General features: G+C 46.6%; 1 protein-coding gene and 1 long non-coding RNA gene across 11 annotated transcripts in view; one reads left to right on the forward strand and one right to left on the reverse strand.

The window, feature by feature from the left end:
• Positions 1-23,976, forward strand: part of KLHDC8B (kelch domain containing 8B) — a 52,052-nt gene that overhangs the window by 22,118 nt on the left and 5,958 nt on the right. For 6 of the 9 annotated variants that reach the window (XM_081853755.1, XM_081853751.1, XM_081853752.1 and 3 more), the window contains exons 3-4: positions 4,499-5,326; positions 22,875-23,039. In XM_081853755.1, the coding sequence (XP_081709881.1) occupies positions 4,951-5,326; positions 22,875-23,039 (541 nt within the window). In that variant the 5' untranslated portion in view covers positions 4,499-4,950. Of the gene's footprint in view, positions 1-4,489; positions 5,327-22,874; positions 23,040-23,976 lie in introns of all 9 variants that reach the window. The other 3 variants (XM_081853753.1, XM_081853758.1, XM_081853759.1) reach the window with 1 other exon arrangement.
• On the reverse strand, positions 816-23,971 carry LOC309337500. 2 transcript variants are annotated; one of them, XR_014154364.1, is made up of 2 exons: positions 23,808-23,971; positions 816-1,162 (listed from the first exon to the last, which is right to left on the reverse strand). It is a non-coding gene; the product is annotated as an uncharacterized lncRNA (long non-coding RNA). The 2 variants fall into 2 exon arrangements; XR_014154365.1 differs by lacking the exon at positions 23,808-23,971 and adding an exon at positions 1,250-1,326.

Genomic DNA, 23,976 nt, shown 5'->3' on the forward strand with positions numbered 1-23,976 from the left:
TGAGATTCCTGCCATTGCAGGGGGTTGGACTAGATGACCCTTGGGTCCCTTCCAACTCTTTAAGATTCTACACTTCTATTTAATATATGCATTTTTATGTTGTCCTTCAGCTATATTCCCAGGTGGTTTGCAAAAAAGCATAGATCAAAATCAACATGCAAAAATGAAAAAATGTGTACAGTGGTACAGTGGTTACATACGCTTCAGGTTACAGACTCCGCTAACCCAGAAATAGTGCTTCAGGTTAAGAACTTTGCTTCAGGATGAGAACAGAAATTGTGCTCCGGCAGCGCGGTGGCAGCAGGAGGCCCCATTAGCTAAAGTGGTGCTTTGGGTTAAGAACAGTTTCGGGTTAAGTACGGACCTCCGGAACGAATTAAGTACTTAACCCGAGGTACCACTGTACAATATGCAAAGCCACAAAATCATAAAAGTGGCATGAAGCAGTTAGGAGGTTTAAAATGGTCCCTAAAAAGCACAAGTGGGGGGGGGCAAGAAAGAGGTCTTTGCATAGTTCTGGGAAGGAAAATACCGTAGACACCATGTGGGGAAGAGCATAACTGGGGCACCTCCACCAAGAAGGCCCTCTTTCCTGTAGCCACTTGACCTGGCTTAGGTTGACCAGGACACCAGGAGGGAGCCCTTCCCCACTGGAAATTTTAAAGTGTGGACAGGTACATAGGGAAATACTTTATGCATGGGCTTTGCTCGGTTTTTGTCCCTGTGTGCACCCATTCTGCACCACCAGGTGCGAGAGTAGTAACTATTAAGCTGCCACTTGCAGCGCCTAAAATGCATCCCATAAACCCGTTCCCTCTCATTCTGCACAGCTTCATTCAGAATGCATGAGCTAATTGAGATGCAATGGTGCACCTTGTGGGAATGTTATTGTTGTTCCTAGGAGACAGCCCTATTGTGTTTCCTTAATTTTCCTGTAGCAGCGGGTTGTCCCTCTCACTTCAGTCCACGGGGCAGGAATATTCAGGTTTACGAGAATTGCCCTCCTAGTGGGGTGGGGGAAATCCGTTGCCTCCGCTCCTTCCAGTCCGGTTCCAATGCAGGACATTTGCTTGCCACTGTGCAGCCTGGGAAAGCACCCCTCTCTTTCATTCTCTCTGCCTCTTCTTCTTCTTCAGGGACTATTAAGGCTTTCCCCCCAGACCTATAAAGAAAGGAAAGGAAAGGAATTTAGCTGGCGGAGTTTAAAAGGGAATGCGGACGAACAATGGAAGGGCCCTTCATCACTTACCTATGGCCATTGGTCCTTTACTCTCTGATTGTTGAGAAGCACCTGCCACATTTTCTGGTTGTCGGGATGGCTAGATAAAGTAGATTTTCGGGGGGAGGCCCTTTGGGCATCCTTTCCTTTGTCCATCCATGACGATTTGTGCTCATTGCACTGCTTCCTTTCCAAATCAGTGCATGTCCCGTAACTGAAATCCTGCATTTTTTTTTAATACCAGAAATGCTCAGTGGGTGTGCTTGCCCTGCTTTTGTTGTAATGCAGCAAAAGAGCGCCTCTGCAGATGGCGATGAGGGAGGGAGGGAGGGAGGGAGGGAGAGGTCAGCCTGGTGTGAAGCGCTGCCACACCACCTCCTCCTGCCCCCACCTCTCCTGCTCCACCGTCTCCCAGGACCAGGCGAGGACCGAAGAGGGAGGAGCAGAAGCAGGCTGCACACGGACACAGTCTTTGCCTGCTTGCGTGCAGCTTGGGTGGGGGGGAGATACGTAAGCTGAGGTCAGGGGAGGGGTCTCTCTGTTGCGGCAGCTGCCTCCTGGGGCTCACGCCTAGGACAAGCTGAGATATGTAGGGCTGATGGGTGCTTTTTCCTAACTTGTAAGTTAGGACCTTGGACAATAACGAGTTACACTATAGTGGCCCAAGTTGTGGAAACCTTTTTGGGAAAAGTGTATTTCTGAGGTTTGATGGCTCGTAACACCACTTTCTTTTGGAGTAATACCATAAAATTATAGATCAGTGGAATGATAATTTAATGAAGAATGTAATGCGACAATGTTGGTTCAATTATCTGTATTCTATCAAAAGATATAGGCCAATAACCAGAAAAAAGAAGCACAACTTGCTTAGGTTGACAGTAGCTTTCCTTCATTTGAATGTAGCCAACGAACATGAGTGTTTATGAGGTGTTATGAGCCATCAAACCTCGAAATACACTTTCCCCAAAAGGTTTCCACAATTTGGGCCACTAGTGTAATTCCTCGCCCTGGACATCCATGGCCGCACAGCGCCTTGACAATAAGGCAGCAGCATTGGGGAAGCATCTCGGAAAAGCAGATGGTCCACCACTATTAAATCCACCACTATTATAGCGTCAATGATAACGTTGCAGGATACACTTACCGAAAACCCCCGAAAACAAACAGCCTGGAGGAGCTCCAGGTGAGGACTGTGGCTGAAGCTGTGGTCGTACACGGTGGTAACCTACAGAGGGAGCTCTTTATTAGTAAACTGTTAATTACCAGGTTGCTGTTACCGTGGTACCTTGGGTTACAGACGCTTCAGGTTTCAGACTCCACTAACCCAGAAATAGTACCTCGGGTTAAGAACTTTTCATCAGGATGAGAACAGAAATCATGCGGCGGTGGAGCGGCGGCAGCGGGAGGCCCCATTAGCTAAAGTGGTACCTCAGGTTAAGAACAGTTTCAGGTTAAGAACGGACCTCCAGAACGAATTAAGTTCTTAATCCGAGGTACCACTGTATTTCGCTTTCCCAGGCTATGGCAGCTGGAGTGGATGTGATTCTGGGAAGGGGATGGAGGCTGTTGCCGGGACGGTCCTTCCACCTCCCACAGTTGCCTTTGCCACACCCAGCTTCTCCTATCCTCTGGTGACCCTCCTCGCTGTTGTCGTTTCCCCCCCTTTCCTTTCTTTTTTTGTAGTTAAATGTGTTTTGAAGCTGTCTCCATCCCAGCAGGGACCTTTCACATTCACTTAAGTCTGCCTCTCTCTGGTGTGGGCTGTCTTTGCACCAGAGTGTGAATGTACCTGACAGGCCCCTGTTGCGTCTTAGTGGGGCGCCTGCGATTTGTTTGACCACAGCCATCCTGACGCCAGGTGGTCTTGACCCCAGGGCACCGAAAGTTGCTCTTGTTCTCGGAGGGCAGTAGGCCGAACTAATTCGGCCGCTGTCGCTACGGTCGCAGGGGGACTTTGCAGAATAGGAATAAGCGGGCTTCCCTATCCCAGGCCCAACTTTGGCTGTGTATACACTATGCAGTTAGAGCACATTTTCTGGGGGGGAAGCCATGTGCTTTAAACGTATGCTGTGTAAGCGGCAAATGTTGTTTTTCGGTTTCTGTTGCCCTATTCAGGGCTGCCCAAAGAGGGCCAGATTTGATGAAGTGAACATGCGTTGAGGGCCTACCAAAGTTGTTGAGCTTTTTTAGGATTGAAGTTAACCCTAAAGTTGTTGAGCTTCTTTTAGGATTTTACCCCAGGAGATATACTGCCACGGTGGGCCAAATTAGGCCCCTGAAACAGACTTCAGACATGCCTGCCCTATGTGATCCTGGGGCTGAAGAGGCAAAAAGGAGGCACACGTAATATTGCATATATCACACAATTACACATAAAGTATGTAACTCATTAACAAATATAAAAGGAACTTCTCTCTCTCTCTCTCTCTCTCTCTCTCTCTCTCTCTGGTATTGTGAAATCACTTTTAGGTGATTCAAAGGAAGCGACTCGTAAAGGAATAAATAAGCAAATAAACAGTAACTCTTCATTCTGCCCTTATAAAACGTAGGTTGGCATGCTCACACCTCAGGTGTTTTTAGGGATGGGGAGAATCATTCCCCCATTAACTGCTTTTGGTAGTGTGTACAAAATGGGGGAGAAAGGGATCAGCCTTAGCCTTTGGTGGAGTGAGGCAGCCGTCTCAGAGCTGTGCGTGTTCTAAAAACAACAATAAATCCTTCATTTTTTGTTTTATTCATTTTTGAGTTTTTATTGGCAGAGGGGAGGAGGAAACACTGAATGGGATTTGTTTTGCCTCAGGTTCCAAAATCACTTCACTGGCCTTGGGTACCCTGGTTATTTTGATTTGTGAGGTGGGAGGCCTTGCCATGCCTTGCTCCGCCTCAGGTTTTTTGGGTCGGCCCTGCTTCTTGTGAAAACGCAGCAGTGAGGTGGCTGTGTGGCCAGAAGGTCTTCACATGGCAGATGGAGCTTGCAAACTGTTCCTCAGTTTATACGGGATGGGCTGAGCTGGTTCTGGGGAATGTGTAAATTACTGTAATCCGAAGGCCCAGGGAAGCTGGAGATTTTAGCAGCTGCCAGATTTGGGATTTCTGCCCAGATGTGAAAGGCAACTTGAAGCCTTGCGGGCAACCCTTTGGAAGATTTCACCGTGGCCTGTTTTGTCTGTAGATAGATTCCTCACAATGGCTCCCATGGTAGTCACCGGTAATCTTGTACCTCTCCTTCCTTAATGCTCTCTTTCTCTCTCCCTCTCTGCCCCTTGGAAGCCGTATTAGGACTCATGATCTGCACAAGACCTGACAAGACAAACAGATCCAGAAGACAACTTGCCGAGAGAGCTGTATTTCCAAAGACTGGCTTGTGTATTTTAGACATTTGGTGGCTACCTCCAGCATTTCAGGCCTGAACGTGAGGCATCTCTTGCAGAAAAACCCTCGCAGTTCCGGTTAGGAATGGTTCCCTCCCCACCGGAGACAGCATCCCTTGGGCAACACGGCGTTCCTTGCCTTCTCCCTCAGGAGTCCTTGGCCTCTCCTTGCGGCCATATTTGCCTCCCAGTCTACTAATGCCTTGTGGATGCGGAGTTTCAGCGGCGCAGGAAGGAAGGCCTACCAACCGCCTCAGGCCAATCCCTATAGGTCTCTGGGGGGCTGCCCCACGGAGACACCGAGCCAGCGCAGGGTCCGTCGCCATGTCTGCCTCCTGAGATGCCAGGCTGTTGGGCGACATGGAAGCCGCCAGTGCCAAATCCTTCTTCTGGGAGGCTTTCCCGCCCATGCCAACTTGCCGGGTCTACTGCAGCCCAACCTTCCAAGATGGGCACCTGTTTGTGGTGGGGGGCTGCAGCCAGCAGGGCCAGCCCCTGGACACGGTGGAGATGTTGGATATTGTTTCGCGCAAGTGGACGGCGCTGCCTCCAATGGCCACCCCGCGGGCAGGGGCTGCGGCGGTGATGCTGGGCAAGGACGTGCTGGTGATCGGAGGGGTGGACGCCACGCAGAGCCCACTGGCCTCGGTCGAAGTCTACCACACGGATGAGGGCAGGTGGGAGAAGAAGGCAGACCTTGCCCAGGCTTCCATGGGCATCTCTGCGGTCGAGAAAGGTAGGTGCAGCGAGAGACTGGGGCTGAATCTACACATTTATTATTATTATTATTATTATTATTATTATTATTATTATTATTATTATATTTATTATATTTCCCCAGCCACTCTGGGCGGCTTCCAACAAAGTATTAAAATACAGTAGTCTCTTAAACATTAAAAGCTTCCCTAAACAGGGCTGCCTTCAGGTGTCTTCTAAAAATCTGGTAGTTCTTCTCTTTGACATCTGGTAGTTCTTCTCTTTGGTAGTTCTTCTCTTTGACATGGCGTCAAAGAATCTGGTAGTTCTTCTCTTTGACATGGCGTTCCACAGGGCGGGTGCCACTACCGAGAAGGCCCTCTGCCTGGTTCCCTGTAACTTGGCATTTTGCAGTGAAGGAACCACCAAAAGGCCCTTGGTGCTAGAGCTCAGTGTCTGGGCAGAACGATGTGGGTGGAGACGCTCCTTCAGGTATACTGGACCAAGGCCATTTAGGGCTTTAAAAGATGCTGTGAAAATGCTTTAATTCTTTTTTAAAAAAGCATATATGGCATTTTCCATTAGCATACCAGCACCATCTAGCATCACATTTGTATAATGCACTTAGAACACACTTAAAACGTTCTGTTTGCAGCTGCATAGTTGAGTCCCGGAAGAAGTAGCTACAAGGTGGGAGACAGGAGGGTCTGTCTCTTTGTATGTGAATGAATGACAGGATATACAATCGTACCTCGGAAGTTGAACGGAATCTGTTCCAGGAACATTCGGGAACCAAGGCACTGCTTCCGATTGGCTGCAGGAAGCTCGTGCAGCCAGTCGGAAGCTGTGATGGACGTTCGGGTTCCAAAGAACGTTTGCAAACCGGAACATTCACTTCTGGGTTGCAACGTTCGGGAGCCAAAATGTTAGTCTCGCAAGGCGTTCAACTTCCAAGGTATGACTATATAAGATATAAATATGATAAAGGGCCTTATACGTTTCTCTCTCTCTCTTTTCTTTTGCTTTTATATCCTCTTTAAAATAACATTGTTCTGTAGACTGGTTTGATTCTTACTGTATTTTATGACGAAAATTTTCAGTAAAAAATACTTTAAAAAAGAGAAAGGTAGGTGCAGATTCACTCTCATGTAGCTAAGCAGGGTAGCATGATGTGGAACAAGAATCTCACAGTGTGTTTTTGTTCTGAGCCTTAGGGATCTGCAACAAATTTTTGCAGCATGGTTCTCCTGGTCAGGCCACCAACCAGCCACACCCTCATCAGGACGCTCCATTCTGCCATACCCCAGTTTTATTGATTCTCTCATCAGCGTTCTGTTCCACGGAGCTTGTTCAGTTCTCATTGGTCTATTTCAGCCCCCTCATTTTTTTGTTCCTCTACAAACCTTAGGGTTTCTCGAAGCCTGTTTCTTATGTACAGATTGTGTCCTTTTGACTGCACAAGGACCCGCACTCGGCAAATGAGTTGCTGTTGGTATATTAGCTGCTTCTTTAATTAAGCACTCGTTGCATGATGAATGGAGTTTCGGAGGAATAACTTAAGTGCAATTGCACACACCTGGTGCTCCATTTCAAAAGCCGCTTACTCCGCTGCTTTTAAAAGAAAGCCTGATGGCTTCTCCGTTGCAATGTTTTCCCATGTTTAATTTTGTCACTTTGCAACCTGCCTCGGAAATGCCTTTGCTAAAAGGTGGGGATCCAAGCTATGCTGGGTCCTTAGCTGATCTATGTGCAGTGTTGGCGCATAAGCTTAGAGCCTTCTTGGGCTATGAATCCCTGAAATGTGTGCTGACCCCCATTTCTGTAGGGAAGGCAACACGATTTTAATAAGATGCTGGGCATATACAGTGTCACATAGGTAAGTTTTTCTTGCTGATCCAGCATCACGTTCAAATCAGGCCCAAGATTCACATTTGGTCAGCTTGGGCAAGAAGGATTTTTCTCCAGACAGTGTAAACAAAATCTGCCCTTCTTCCCTTATGGGGTATCCAAGAGCCCATATAGAGTCCTTAAGTGGGTTCCCGATCCGTAGGAGAAAATAACAGAGGCCAACCAGAGAATATTGAGAAGCAAAGCAGCTAGTAAGCCTGATCTATATTAAAGCTATTGCAACAGGGTGCTCCCCGCACGCACAGGAGGACGGAGGAGGACCCAGGTGTGCCTGCCCTTATATAGACATTTTAAACTCCCTGCCCTGGAGCTCAAGACCACCCCTCCATACATCATACATACATCACAGAAAGGGTGTAACCCAAGACCACCCCTCACAAACATCGTATCTACATCACAGAAAAGGCGGTCTACAACAGAAATTTGAATGTTGTTGTTTTTCCTGTCTGCCAGGCTATCTGATAATGCCTTATCTGATTGCCTTTCCCTGTAGTCAGGCCATTCCTTTGAGATGGTGATTACCCAATTCCTGAGACAATGGGAAGGTTCCCTTGCAGAGAAAACATTTGGTCAGTTTGGGAGTCAAAATGGTTTCAGGGCGGTCTTCCTGTGCTGCTCCAGACATGTGGTCCACATATCTATGTGCTTGGTTGGTACATTTATGAACATTTAGTATATATATAAGACTTTAATTTTTTTTATTACAACAGGAAAGCCTTACAAATACCGTTCTTGTTTGTTTTGTTTCTTATGGCCAAACTATACATTTACACGTGACACCCATTATTCAGCCTCTTTCTCAACCATCACCTTGTAGCTGCTGTTAACATTAGGCTGCAATAAAACAATGAACAGAGTGGTGATATGCTGCGATTGACAGAAGATAATTATCACCAAGGCTACTACCTGTAAACAAACAATAAACATCCATAAAAATGGCAAAAGTAATTCTTTCCCAAATAGGTTTTATCTTAAACAATTGCGAACACAGTAAATAAACAGTTCGCATGTGATACATCAGTGGTTCTGCGCTCATTTCTTCTCTTTCCAAAATAGATTTTATCTTGAACAACACGTTAATAATGATTCCATTTGTGATATACCAGATCGTTCAGACATTTCGTCGCTAAAGAGCTTAGTCATTGAACTTTGTAGTAAATAATATACAAGAGAAGAGTTGAGTGTAAACGACTTAAAGCAGGTTTAACAAACTGAAGGACATTGTCCTCTTTCTATGCTCCTCCCGATGGAAACATGCAGATGGCAACAGATATACCCCTGCTTTTATCATATTGTGATATTATCTTGTGAAATTTGCAGTACCACTAGGCTGTGACACAGGCAGAAATGAGAAGCAGGGCCGCTCCATTGGCTCTGCTGAGAGATTAGCTCCTTTTGACTCCAAACTCCACCTCCCTGAACTGTTTCCATTCCCAGCTGATGACGACAAGAACTTTGAGAATTGATGCCTGACCTCCATTGCTTTCCTCTTCCCTCCCCATCACCCTTTCTTTCTGTGCCATGTCTTTCAGCTCATAAGCCCGAGGACAGGGGCTTTATTGTTATTTCTTATTTCTCCGTAAGCAGCTCTTAAGAGTCTTTTCTGCTGAAGAGAGCGATAAGAATGCTTTTAAATAAATAAAACGAACATTGCTGGTTTTGATGCAATGCTGCTGAAGGATCCTGCCAGTTTGATTGGAGACTGGGTGCTGGGAAAGAGGGTGTCTAAACCTCTCACCCCCCCCCCCCGCACTTCCTCCGCCAAAATTGTACGCCCTTAAGATCTTGTTAGCCCTGCAGGGGGCTTGGGCTGTTTCTCCTCTCCTACAGGACTTAACAACAGCTTCAGGAGAGGTAATTTAGATCGGAAAAATAGATGGAACAAGTGTAGAAGGGTATAATACTCCCTCACCCAGTACTGCTGCTCTGATAAGATTTGGGAGCCTTCCACAGCTGCTGTAAAGTTAAATCCCCCACCCCACCCTGAAACAGAAGATCTGCTCATCAATTGCCCACGTAATGTGTAGCTTGGCACTCACAACCTCCCTTGTAATATGCAGTTAGCAGTTTCTGCAGCTGAAGACATTGCTTATTAAAAGCTTGACACGCTTAGAATTTTTTAGGGTATCTGTTCTCCATTTTCGGAGTCTTTTTTAGTGTGCGTGTCAATTTTCTCTCTGTTGTCTTTGGAGCTGGTTGCAGTCCTTTTAGTTCTTTCCTCTTCCCTTTCCTTGTTTTCTTTTCTTTCTTTCTTTTTAAACCACCCTAAAACTTCAGTGTTTCATACAATCAGGAATAGATTCAGAAGCCTTGTCTGATAGGCATGAAGACAATAGTTTCATCACTAAGAATTTTAAGTGTACGTGTTACTTTTCTGGGCTGTTTTTTTTTTTTGTTTGTTTTTTTTAACTCATCTGACGCTAGCAAACATAGCCGCTGATATTTCATGCAATCGCAGAAAGTTTTTCTCTTTAAAAAACATTTGGCACTTAGTTGTTTTCCACGAGAACCTGAACTCAGTTAATTCATTTATGCCCGACCTTGCTTTAAACCACAGTCAAGCCTAAATGTGGTTTAAAGGTGAATTCACAGTGTGCTGATGCATGGAGTATAAACTGCGCCTGCTTTAGCCCTTTCTGCTGCTGCAATACCAGGAAGCTAAGCCATGGTTTGTCTTAGCGTTCTGTCTCAACCTGGGCTTATGGTTTGTCTCCCTTCCAAAGAAATCATGAGCCAGTAACCAAGGTTTGTTCTTGGGGGGGGGGGGGAGACAAACCTTTACTCCAGGTTTGGACAAAGCATCGCTTCCACCACATGGGTGATTTATAATAATAATAATTTATTATTTAATCCCCTGCCTATCTGGCTGGGTTCCCCCAGCCACTCTGGACGGCTTCCAACCTTATATTAAAAACAATACAGCCTCAGACATTAAAAACTTCCCTAAACAATAATAATAATTCATTATGTATTCCACCCCCTCCACACGCAATAAATTGAATAAATAAATTCCCCAGTGTCTCTAGGTGAGGTAAGGCTAGAGATGTCTCTTTCTTGAAACCCAGGAGAGCTGCTGCCATTCACCATACCGAATGCAGAGATAGTTGGACTGGAAGTTTGACTCTTTACGAGGTAGCTTCCCGATTTATTTATTTTCTGCTCGAAACATAGCTTCAAGCTAGGAAGGGGAAGTGGCATAATTATTATTATTATTATTATTATTATTATTATTATTATTAATTTATTTATACCCCGCCCATCTGGCTGAGTCTCCCCAGCCACTCTGGGCGGCTCCCAATCAAGTGTTAAAAAAAGTACAGTGTTAAATATTAAAAACTTCCCTGAACAGGGCTGCCTTCAGATGTCTTCTAAAAGTTTGGTAGTTGCTTTTCTCTTTGACATCTGGTGGGAGGGCGTTCCACAGGACGGGCGCCACTACCGAGAAGGCCCTCTGTCTGGTTCCCTGTAACCTTACTTCTCGCAATGAGGGAACCACCAAAAGGCCCTCAGCGCTGGACCTCAGTGTCCGGGCTGAATGATGGGGGTGGAGACGCTCCTTCAGGTATACAGGACCGAGGCCGTTTAGGGCTTTAAAGGTCAGCACCAACACTTTGAATTGTGCTCAGAAACGTACTGGGAGCCAATGCAGATCTCTCAGAACCAGTGTTATGTGGTATTGATTGCCACAAAGGCCAGCCAATTAGCTCCCTAAGTGCTTAAAGGAGCTCAAGGTTTCTTACATGGTACCCCCACCCTGCTCCCCATTTAATCCCCACCACAACCCTGTGACATAGGTAAAGCTGAGAGTTAGCGACTGGCGCAAGGTCACCTTGAGAGCTTCACTGGTATAGCATGAGACTCTCAATCTTAGGGTTGTGGCTTCGAGCCCCACATTGGGCAAAAGATTCCTGCTCTGCAGGGAGTTGGACTCTATGATCCTCGTAGCCCCTTCAGACTCTACAGTGGCCAAGTGAAGATTTGAACCCAGGACCTGGTCCAACACTCTTAACCACGACACCACCACTGTTTGGGAATGTGGGAACTTTTGTACCTGCTCCACACACTGAGCTACTGTGGCCAAATATTTGGGGCTGTAAGGCCCATTTTAAAAAAGGAAGTTTGTAAATATGTTGTCCGGGCTGTCTCTTGCTTCAAAATGTGAGCGCAAACTTGATACCCTTTAAGATAAAATTCTTGCTCGGTGAAATGTATTACACAAGCGGCACAGAAAAGCATAAAGCGCTGATGCCTTTCATCACTGCTTGGTTTGGGTGCAATTTCCAGGCGAGATCAAAACACGCAGCTCTGTCCGCTGGCTTTTGTTCATTGCGTATCGCAGGAGTTCAAAGAGGCACCCAATAGCTTAAGTGTCAATCGGAATCTGGGGCAACTTCAGCCGGGCTGCATTTCCATTATGCAGGTACCTGATGTGATCCAGAAGGGAAGGAGGGAGTGGATCTGGTCAGCCGCTAAGCTCACTGAGTGATCCTGAGCCCATCGTTGCTTCTCAACCTCACCGCGTTGTTGCGAGGATAAACTAGGAAGGAGAAGAATGTGTGTCCAGGGAAATTTATGACCACCATGGCCTTAAAAACTATTCTTGCCCATATTTGGGTGGTTTTTGTGGTTGTTATGTTCAAGAACTCTTCTCCCCTCCCCGCGCTACCGTATTGCAAAACATTAAAATAGATTTCACTGCTGTTTTAAATCCGTAGCGATTTTCAGTTGATTACAGTTGCAGCTGGGAAGCCAATATCATGTGCAACACTGACTCCTACCCTTGAAATTAAAACCATGTCCAAACACTTGTTAAAATATTCAAAAAAGCTTTTCTTTGCAGAGCATATAGCTAAAGAGGAGGGCAACCAAAATGGTCAAAGGCCTGGAAACGATGCCTTATGAGGAATGGCTAAGGGAGCTGGGCATGTTTAGCCTGGAGAAGAGGAGGTTAAGGGGTGATATGATAGCCATGTTCAAATATAGAAAAGGATGTCACATAGAGGAGGGAGAAAGGTTGTTTTCTGCTGCTCCAGAGAAGCGGACACGGAGCAATGGTTCCAAACTACAAGAAAGAAGATTCCACCTAAAGATTAGGAAGAACTTCCTGACAGTAAGAGCTGTTTGACAGTGGAATTTGCTGCCAAGGAGTGTGGTGGAGTCTCCTTCTTTGGAGGTCTTTAAGCAGAGGCTTGACAACCATATGTCAGGAGTGCTCTGATGGTGTTTCCTGCTTGGCAGGGGGTTGGACTCGATGGCCCTTGTGGTTTCTTCCAACTCTATGATTCTATGATTCTAAAGAGGAATACAGTGGTACAAATCAGTTGGGGAGGGGGGATACCTGTAATCTCAATGGGCCAGATTCAACTAATGAGCCCTGCTAGCGGAAGCCAGTACAAGGACCTCTGCTAGCACAACAAGGCTTTTCTCCCCCACCGACCCCACCCCAAATTGGCTTGGAGAAAAAGGGGGTCCAGGGGAACCCACCAGATTAGCACGCTGGGGGAGGAGAGGGCACATCATTGCCTCTGGCAGGTTGAAATGTTTGAGCTGATGGAATGGTCCCCCTTAGCGCTAGGTTGAATCCTTCCAATTTGTTCATTTCTAACCCACTCTTCGTTGTGTGAACAGAGCGAGGAGCAGCATTAAAACACAAAGGGCAATATTTCATTTAAATGCAAATGTCAAAGTAAAAGCAGACAGTATACTAAGTACCCCAGCCAAGTCAGGGCTAACACTTTCGTCAAATGCATGAGTTGAATAGCCACATTTTTGAGACTCTGAAGAGCGGGGGATTCCTAAACTTGTCACTTTCCTTCGCGGCGAGTGTAAAACAAACTTTTTTGGTTAGCAGAACCCTCTCTGAGCAAGATCAACCCCTTTCTCAGAGCTGCTTGGTACGGGAGGAGAGGAGGAGAGCTTCTTCCTACTGCTGACACTGCTCAGAGAACCCTAGCGTTACGAAGAAGTTGAAAGGGACCTTGGAGATCATCTCTGGAGGTCATTGCCAGGAAGGGTCATGATGGCTCAGTGGAAAAGCATCTGCCTTGCATGCAGATGGTCCCAAGTTCAATCCCTGGTGTCTCCTGGTAAGGCTGGAGATCCCACAGAGCTGCTGCCACTCAGCATAGACAGTACAGTACAGTCATACCTCGAGTTATGGACGCTTCCAGTTGCATTTTTTCAGGTTACAGACCGCCGAAACCCGGAAGTACCAGAATGGGTTACTTCCGGGTTTCGGCAGTCACGCATGCGCAGAAGTGCTAAAATCACATTTTGCACATGTGCAGAAGAGCTGAATTGCAACATGCGCAGGCGTGGGTTGCGAATGCTGCGGGTTGCGAACATGCATCCCGCACGGATCACGTGTGCAACCCGAGCGTCCACTGTACTGAGGTAGATGGACCAGTGATGCACTCCTTGACATCATCACCATCATTTTACAGTGGTACCTCGGGTTACAGACGCTTCAGGTTACAGACTCCGCTAACCCAGAAATAGTGCTTCAGGTTAAGAACTTTGCTTCAGGATGAGAACAGAAATCGTGCTCCAGCAGCGCGGCGGCAGCAGGAGGTCCCATTAGCTAAAGTGGTGCTTCAAGTTAAGAACAGTTTCAGGTTAAGAACGGACCTCCAGAATGAATTAAGTTCTTAACCCGAGGTTTGTTGTTGGTGTTGTTTAGTTGTTTAGTTGTGCCCGACTCTTCGTGACCCCCTGGACCAGAGCACGTCAGGCACTCCTGTCTTCCACTGCCTTCCACAGCTTGGTCAAACTTATGCTGGTAGCTTTGAGAACACTGTCCAACCATCTCGTCCTCTGTCGTCCCCTTCTCCTTGTGCCCTCCATCTTTCCCAGCATCAGGGTCTTTTCCAGGGAGTCTTCTCTTCTCATGAGGTGGCCAAAGTATTGGAGCCTCAGCTTCAGGATCTGTCCTTCCAGTGAGCACTCAGGGCTAATTTCCTTAAGAAGGGATAGTTTTTATCTTCTTGCAGTTAACCCGAGGTACCACTGTATTATTTGTACTCCGCCCATCTGACTGGGCTGCCCCAGCCACTCTGGGCGTTTTCCAACATATATAAAAACATAATGAAACATTACACATTAAATGGCCCAACACCTCCCAAAGCAGTCTGTTTCACTGACTTAACAGCTATTACTGGTTAGGAGTTTCTCCTAATGTTTAGCTAAAATCTACTTTCCGGCAGTTCCCACAGATACATACACACATTTAAAACAATATCCTGCCTACTTTTCACTAAATCCAAAGTGGCTAACAAGCCGCAATATGAAAAAAATAATTCAAAATATAAAACAAACCCCAAATCAAACCCTGTCAGAAAAAACCAATAAAACAAACAAAAAAGCCACAACAACAACAACAACAATTAATAATAATAATAATAATAATAATAATAATAATAGTAAAAGTATATGTATGTGCTCATCTTATAACAAAGCACCTGAGAGGGTTAAATCGGTGGCGGGTCTTCTGGAAATGAAAACACAGGCTAAATGTCAAGATCCACTGCGAGGCAGGACCTTTTTATTAGAATAAACATACATGTCGGAAAATGGCGAGTAAAAGCTTTATTCTGCAACTCGTTGGTGTGCCCTATTTGCCAGACTGCGATTTGAGAACTTTTCTAAGAGAGCATCATAGTTTCCTCTGTTTGTTTTTAGTGTGTCTTAGAGAATACAGGATAAAGATACTACTTAGGCTACTTAGGCCCTAAGGTGGTTGAACTGCACCCCACCCCAGCCCCGCTTTCTGAACCAGCATTGATTTCTGCAAAGAGCTACGTTTGCTCCCAAGGTAGCAAGCATTGCTCTGTTTCAGCTTCACTGCATAGGAAAACATACTGTAGGCCATTGGCTCCATATACAAAAATGGGTGATGGGTTTCCCCAGATTTTGAATGGTTGAGGAACTCTTATAACATTCTGCAGAAAGCTGAACTCATTCATACATTCACTTAAAGAGGATTCTGAACGGCTGGGTGCTGGGTAATACTGGAGGCGACAGAGAGGAAGGGAGAGGTCTACTCTGTGCTGTGTGCAGTGCACTTTTTATCACAAACAACTGCATTCTGCAACCACCATGCAAATTTGCTTAATCTGCCAGGAATTTTCCTTAAGTGGCTGGGGAAACCCAGCCAGATGGGCGGGGTATAAATAAATAAATAAATTATTATTATTATTATTATTATTATTATTATTATTATTATTATTTCAGGCACTTTGTCTCTCTTTCTCAGGCAGTGGCTTTCCAGGGCCTTGGGCACAAGCTTTTCCCGTCACCTACTACCAAATTCTTTAAACTGGAGATGCCAGGGATTGAGGCTGCGCCATTCTGCATTCAGGGCATGTGTTTTAGCATGGTGCTATGGTCAGCGGGTGGCGCTGTGGGTTAAACCACAGAGCCTAGGACTTGCCAATCAGAAGGTCGGCGGTTCGAATCCCTGCAGTGGGGTGAGCTCCCATTGCTTGGTCCCTGCTCCTGCCAACCTAGCAGTTTGAAAGCATGTCAAAGTGCAAGTAGATAAATAGGCACCGCTCCAGCGGGAAGGTAAACGGCGTTTCCGTGCACTGCTCTGGTTCGCCAGAAGCGGCTTAGTCATGCTGGCCACATGACCTGGAAGCTGTACGCCGGCTCCCTCGGCCAATAAAGCGAGATGAGCGCTGCAACCCCAGAGTCAGTCACGACTGGACCTAATGGTCAGGGGTCCCTTTACCTATGAAGCATAAATTTGCTTTTGTTGCTCAAGAAGGGAAGGCAAGGAACTTTGCAGGGCGCAAAAGTCCTGGTCTTTGACCTCTGGAAAAATCTTCTTCTGGCCTGCCCCCTCCCTGTTGGCTTTTAAGATTTCTCCATTACTTTGCCGCCCCCCCAATATATACATAGGCAAAAGAGAGTCAGTGTGAGGTAGTGTCTAGAGTCTCAGGCTAGAGCCATGAAGCTCACTGGGAGATCCTGAGCTAGTCACTGTCAGCCAGCTCCACCTCGCAGGGTTGTTGTGCAAATAAAGACGGGGGGAAGGAAAAAAATTGAAGGTGACATTAAAATGCAATGTAAAATGTAAAGAGGTAATATTATCGAAGTCTTTTTCAAAAGCAATATACTGGCTCCTTGAAAAACGAAAGCAAAGGTGCACTGATTTTTAGCACACTGCTCCAAGCAAGCTTATTCAACTATATCCAGTAGTTTGCTGTTGCAAAACAGCCATTGCACACTTTGCCACATCCCTGCTGTTGATGTGCACACGGCACCTAGCAGCTGGAGAAGTCACCGCAACTCTTAACAGCAGAAATGAGAAAGCCACAGCTTTCGATGCGAAGGTGAAATAATCATAAACCCAATTTTAAAAAAACATGAATACAACTGGTCATATCAGCCCTAAGGTGCTCAGACAAACGATTCACCAACCCAACCAACATTTTAAGTCGAGATGCGAACTATTAAACTTGGGACCTTTATATATGCAAAGCAGGTACTCTTCCATTGATCTGTGGCTCTCCAACATGGGTCGGCGCATTGATTTTATTCAGTCCATTTAATAATTTTTACATTACAGCCAGACAGTACATGTCTATCGATCTCAACTTCACAGAGTTAACAATTCAAAAACTCTAATGGCCTGAATGCTATATCCTTAATTGTCTAGAATTTAATTGCTCTGGACATGCCTTTTAATCTTTTTTTCATATTTGGGTTCTATTTTCCTTGACCAGCAGGTCACAGAACAGGTTACAACAATTTAAAACTCAGTATTCTGTGACTGCCATCTGTTTTAACTGTTTTTAATCCTGAATTTTAAATTCTGGCAACTCGCCCTGGGACCTGCTTGGCGAAAGGGTGGGCAATAAATTTACTAATAGCAGCAAGTTATTAGTAAATTGGTGGGGACGCAGGTGGCGCTGTGGGTTAAACCACAGAGCCTAGGACTTGCTGATCAGAAGGTCGGCGGTTCGAATCCCCGCAATGGGGTGAGCTCCCGTTGCTCAGTCCCAGCTCCTGCCAACCTAGCAGTTCGAAAGCACGTCAAAGTGCAAGTAGATAAATAGGTACCGCTCCAGCGGGAAGGTAAACAGCATTTCCGTGCGCTGCTCTGGTTTGCCAGAAGAGGCTTAGTCATGCTGGCCACATGACCCAGAAGATGTGCGCCGGCTGCCTTGGCCAATAAAGCCAGATGAGTGCCGCAACCCCAGAGTCGGTCACGACTGGACCTAATGGTCAGGGGTCCCTTTACCTTTATTAGTAAATTACTGTGAGGATAACAACAATATTGAATCAGTTAAAGTGAATCACAGTCCAAGGAACAAGATGGGTCCTAGAAACATATCAAGGGTTAAAGGCCCGGTTAAAGCAGGTTGTTTTTAGCATTGGCTGAAAACTGTATACGTAGTTGAAGCTGCTGGGGGCAACTCTGTGTTGAAGGAGTTCCACAGATTTTACCTTTGAGCAGTAAGCTATGTTCCAGCCACGCAAAAGCCAGAGGTTTCTTTCCACACATACACTCTCAAGCAAGCAAGCAAGCAGCATCGTTGCCATTTGATGACATATTCCAGCCAGGCAAAGACATTTGAGGAAGGTGCAGGGAAGGACACATGAGAGGTGCTGAAGCCTAGGGAGCAGGTGAGGTTTGTGGAGAGGGCCTAGAGGATTGCACCCAGACCCCAGACCTAAAGTTTCCTCATCCAGTCTAATAACAATAATAATTTATTATTTATACCCCACCCACCTGGCTGGGTTTCACCAGCCACTCTGGGCAGCTCCCAGCTGAATATTAAAAATGTGATAAAACACCAAACGTTTAAAAACCTCCCTAACCAGGACTGCCTCAGATGTCTTCTAAAAGTCAGATAGTTGGCTATTTCCTTGACATCTGATGGGAGGGTGTTCCACAGGGCGGGCGCCACCACTGAGAAGGCCCTCTGCCTGGTTCCCTGTAACCTCACTTTTCGCAGTGAGGGAACCGCCATAAGGCCCTTGGCGCTGGACCTCAGTGTCTGGGCTGAACAATGGGGGTGGAGACGCTCCTTCAGGTATACAGCAGTACCTCAGGTTACATACACTTCAGGTTACATATGCTTCAGGTTACAGACGCTTCAGGTTACAGACTCTGCTAACCCAGAAATAGTACCTCGGGTTAAGAACTTTGCTTCAGAATGAGAACAGAAATCATGCTCCGGCGGCGCGGCGGCAGCAGGAGGCCCCATTAGCTAAAGTGGTGCTTCAGGTTAAGAACAGTTTCAGGTTAAGAATGGACCTCCGGAACAAATTAAGTTTGTTACCAGAGGTCCCACTGTACTGGGCCAAGGCTGTTTACTTAGGGCTTTAAAGGTCAGCACCAACACTTTGAATTGTGCTCGGAAACCTACTGTTCCCAGGCCTCTACTGGGATCTGGGACAAGAAGATTGTTCCCTTTTGGTCACCATCACCTCTCCCAGCTGCACCCCCCAGCCCTGCGCACTGGGGGTTGGGGAGGAACGCAGGAAGAGAAAGAGAACGAGTGCATATCTGCAAGAAATATGACGGTCCCTACATAACTGATTCTGCTGCAGTCCCCCCCAATCTCAGATTTGGAGATGGGCGTGTCTCTGAGTCTGCTGTCTGCAGAGCGGTGGGCAGGCTACACGGGAAGCAGAACTTGGCAGCATGGCTGGGTTGCCATGGCGTCTCCAGGGATACAACGCGGCGAGTATAATTCAATGTGATTGCCTGGTATCCCTGAGATGTTCGTTGCTGATCACGTTGGGAAGCAGGTGGGGGCCTTGTTTGGGGGAAGGGCAGGTCCTGGGGGGCCTGCCAGAGGACAGTGTCTTGGTGGCATAGCTGTCAACTTTCCCCCTTTTTTAAAGGGAAATTCCCTTATTCCGAATAGGATTCCTCGCGAGAAAAGGGAAAAGTTGACAGCTATGCTTGGTGGAGGTGGGACGATGGAAGTACGAGATAAAGGACTCTTCTTGCTCAGTGTGGGGAATGGAGTCAGAGGGTTAGGGAGCCTCTTCCCCCAGGGGGTCACTTGGGAAGCTAGTGTCTTGATTTCCCCATGAATACAGTGGTACCTCAGGTTACATACACTTCAGGTTACATACGCTTCAGGTTACATACTCCGCTAACCCAGAAATAGTGCTTCAGGTTAAGAACTTTGCTTCAGGTTGAGAACAGAAATCGTGCTCTGGAGGCGTGGCGGCAGCAGGAGGCCCCAGTAGCTAAAGTGGTGCTTCAGGTTAAGAACAGTTTCAGGTTAAGTACGGACCTCCAGAACGAATTAAGTACTTAACCCGAGGTACCACTGTACTTCCCCACCTTCCGAATGGGCAGTGGAAGCCTTAAAAGGTGAATGCCATGGGAGACGGATTAGAATCAACCTGAGCGCTTAGGGAGGGAGGAAAAATAAATATCGAGCTAAGCTTGATAGTGAGTGCAGCAGTGTCAACTTATTCCCACACCCCTTATTTTAATTATTTTCACCCAGAAACTTCTCATCTTGTAGGCCTTTTTCCTAACCTTGGCTCACATCTATCTCCCCCCCCCCCCCCGATTGTCAGCTTTTACTGACAAATCCTAAGGGCTGCTTCCAGCTTCCCCTTTGTTCCCAATCCAGTTACACTCCAGAATGTGATTCACTACACCAGATTAGACGGGGGTCGAGTTCCCCCAGCTTTATTGCTTTATCTGCTCAAAACCTCGGGGTAAACTGGTAGGTTTGCCACAAACTCCAGGATCATTTTGAAGCAGGGACCTGTAATAAGTGACGAGGAGAAGCCGCTACTTTTGTTTACCGATTTACCTGGGCTATGGAGCTCACCAAATCCTCTGGTTGGGCTATTAAATACTTTTTTTCTTTTTAAAAAGTAACTTAGCTGAAAGGTCAAAGGTGTTAAATGTGCGGTGAGGGGAGCCCATTAAAAGGTGCTGGTTTATTTCACCAAAAGGATAGATGTATGATGATGATTCGACAGGAATGAAGGACTTAACAGTGCAATCAAAGAAAAAAACACTATATTAACATAATATGAATACTGCTGGATCAGGCCCGTCTCACAGTGACTGACTAGATGCCTATTAGAAACCCGCAAGCAGGACATGAATGCAACAGCGCTTGGTTTTGCAAGAGAAAAAGAAGAGGGCAGATGCCGGAGACAGAACTTCATTATCTTTGACAGCTCTGTATCAGATGGGATTGGAGAGTTGCAGCTTATTGCGCAGAGGTGGGAGAAAAGTTCTGTGTGTCAGAATTCCTGCTTCTGCAGCAGTCTTCTTCCTCCATTCCATCTGATCGCCTTAGAGGGGGAGAACGATGGGAACCAGACAGAGGGCCTTCTCGGTAGTGGCACCCGCCCTGTGGAACGCCCTCCCACCAGATGTCAAAGAGAAGAACAACTACCTGACTTTTAGAAGACATCTGAAGACAGCCCTGCTTAGGGAAGCTTTTAATGTTTAACAGACCACTGTATTTTAATACTCCGTTGGAAGCTGCCCAGAGTAGCTGAGGAAACCCAGCCCAATGGACAGGGTATAAATAATAAATTATTATTATTATTATTATTATTATTATTATTATTATTATTATTATTATCCTATAGCAGGGATGCGGCCATGAGTGGAGCCTGGATTTTTGTTGGGGGGTGGCAGGACTTTGTGGGGGGCAGGACTTTTGTTGGGGGGACAGAACCAAAGTGATTGGTCAATTAATTAAGTATTTGTATTGCCCTACTTGATCGGGGGGGGGGGCGAGCTGCCCCCTCTTGCTGCTCCCATATTGGCCCTCCAGATACTGCTGAACTACAGCTCCCTCATCCCAACCACTGCCATGAGCATCTCCACCCCCCTCGTTCAGCCCGGACCCTGAGGTCCAGCTCTGAGGGCCTTCTGGCGGTTCCCTCACTGCGAGAAGTTACAGGCAACCAGGCAGAGGGCCTTCTTGGTAGTGGCACTTGCCCTGTAGAACGCCCTCCCATCAGATGTCAAGGAAATAAACAACTATCTGACTTTTAGAAGACATCTGAAGGCAGACCTGTTTAGGGAAGTTTTTAATGTTTGATGTTTTATTTTGTTTAATATTATGTTGGGAGCTGCCCAGAGTGGCTGGGAAAACCCAGCCAGTTGGGCGGGGTATAATAATAAATTATATTATTATTATTATTAGACTAATGAGATTTTGGAGAAGGGGTGTAGGTTCCCCACTCTTGACCTGTGGCATGGGTTGTCTGTCGGAAATCAAGCCTTTATCAGGAGAAACTGGCAACTTTCCCAGGCACCCGGCATGATTCCCTGTTGACCTCCCTGGCTGCATTCCCCAGCAAGATCCAGGCTAGGTCGCAATAGGCGATCCTTCTCAGCGTGAGAAGAACACACCCCTCTTTCCTGCCCCCTGGCAGGGGAAAGAGATAGACAGAAACGTATTTACATGCCTTTATTTCTGTCTTTGCAGCGTTACAAAAAACATGACTGCTCTCTTCAAACTCCAGCAGTCTAGAGACAAACACTTCCTGGACAGGAACAAACGGAAGAGCTCATATTACACTCTGAGCTAATTCTGGTGCTTCGCACTGTGAATTGACTGTCCCTCTGTTTCCCACGGGCAGTCCCAACATTCCCATCATGTTTACTTTTCAAGCTAGCACTTTGCAGCTGCATTGCATCCATATCGTAACATTGCCAACACACACAGAATTTAAAATATTTGCATATATTTATAACCCTCTTTTTGAACAAATCCCAGAGCAAGGTGCAACATAAAATAAAACAGTATACTCAGGTTAGCCCTTTCATGCACGCAAGTGTGAGTAGGTAGCTGTATATTGCAACAATTTTTTACTTCAAAACTCCCTTAAGATGCTAACGTTCGGAAAAGTAGAAGTAGTTCCAGCTTGTTCTGATGCATTCTCTGTTCTTGAATATTCATAACATGGTTATAATTAAAATATATTATGGTAAAACATATATAGCGCATGGCTGTGGCATGCAACGGCAGCCTTGGTGAATTTGTCCTACTGCCTGTTAAAGGCATCCATGTCCCTGACCTTTAAGACAGTCTTACACAGCACTCAAAAGACCTGACTGGCCCCCTGGACCTTGTGTGACACCTTTGCTTTAAGATTCGGATATCCTTCAGCCTCTGCTAGTCACGTTTTGAATTTCACAGAGTCCTTATTTTAGTGCAGGTGTGGGGACACTGCCCATCAGCCCCAGCAAGCACGGCCAATACCTGGGGAGCCAAAGATACTGTTCCTGTGCCTTGTAATTTATTCTACACTTCTCACTCTCGTGTTCTGGGTTGGTTACTGTCGGAAGCTAGACAGTGATTACACACGGCAGTGACTATTTTTATGACCTTGTTATGTTGTCTGTGCCTGACGTACACTCACTGCTTTTTTTTAACATCGTCTGCCAGCCTCCGTCACCACAGAGCCAGCGTGGTGTAGTGGTTAAGAGCGGTAGATTCGTAATCTGGGGAACCGGGTTCGCGTCTCCGCTCCTCCACCTGCAGCTGCTGGGTGACCTTGGGCCAGTCACACTTCTCTGAAGTCTCTCAGCCCCACTCACCTCCCAGAGTGTTTGTTGTGGGGGAGGAAGGGAAAGGAGAATGTGAGCCGCTTTGAGACTCCTTCGGGTAGTGATAAAGCGGGATATCAAATCCAAACTCTTCACCTGCCTCTGCCCTCTTCATTTCCAGATGGCGTCGTCTATGCTCTAGGTGGGATGGGTGCAGACACCTCTCCACAAGCTCTGGTGCGAATGTATGACCTGGCAAAGGATCACTGGCAGCCCCTGCCTTCTATGCCCACCCCCTGCTATGGGGCCTCCACTTTCTTGCACGGGAGCAAGATCTACGTGATGGGTAAGAAGTAAGAAAGCAATGCTTAGTTGACTAATCGGCTAGATGGGCGAACTAAAACCATTATAATCGGCTCACAGATCCTGAGAAGGACAAAAGCTGGAGTTGAGAGTGGGAGGGATGCAGCAAGCAGAGAGAGAGAGAGAAAGAAAGAGAGAGAGAGAGAGAGACCTACTGGATCTTTACTGAAATCCAGAGCTGTGGCTATGGGAGAAGCAATAGCCTTTTGGGGTATTGAGGCTGTGAACCCCACCAATGTAGGCTCAAGTTGTTATACAGTGGTACCTCGGGTTACATATGCTTCAGGTTACATACGCTTCAGGTTACAGACTCCGCTAACCCAGAAATAGTACCTCGGGTTAAGAACTTTGCTTCAGGATGAGAACAGAAATCCTGCTCCGGCAGTGCGGCGGCAGCAGGAGGCCGCATTAATTAAAGTGGTGCCTCAGGTTAAGAACAGTTTCAGGTTAAGAACGGACCTCCGGAACGAATTAAGTACTTAACCCGAGGTACCACTGTACAGGTGACTCTCCTACTTACAAGGTAATGTTCCAGGCCCCTGCACACATAAACAGAGTTGCGTAAAGTGGAGAGCACCCTCTAAACTCCCTCTCTGCTGCTCTCTCTTCAATCCATACCAAAAATACTCTATCCAAAAATATCCACAACTAGAATTGAAGTTCTGAGGCCAGCAGGAGTTTGGAGGATACACAGGAAAGCAGGAAAGCACATCAGCTGTTAGGTGGAGAGGCTGAGTAACACCCCGCTTACCTGAAAAGTAACCCCTCTTGAATCCGACAGAACTGACATCCGAGTAGATGTGTTGTGGGTTGCTCTGTTAGTCCCCAGACCTTTCTCTCTGCACCAGAATCCTCAGCCACTGCCCTTTGGAACCAATACGGGTGGCCGAACTAGTATTTTGGCGTTTCCTTTTCCCACA

This window comes from Podarcis erhardii (genome assembly GCF_964252035.2).
Source record: "Podarcis erhardii genome assembly, chromosome: 2".
Classification (NCBI taxonomy): Eukaryota; Metazoa; Chordata; class Lepidosauria; order Squamata; family Lacertidae; genus Podarcis; species Podarcis erhardii.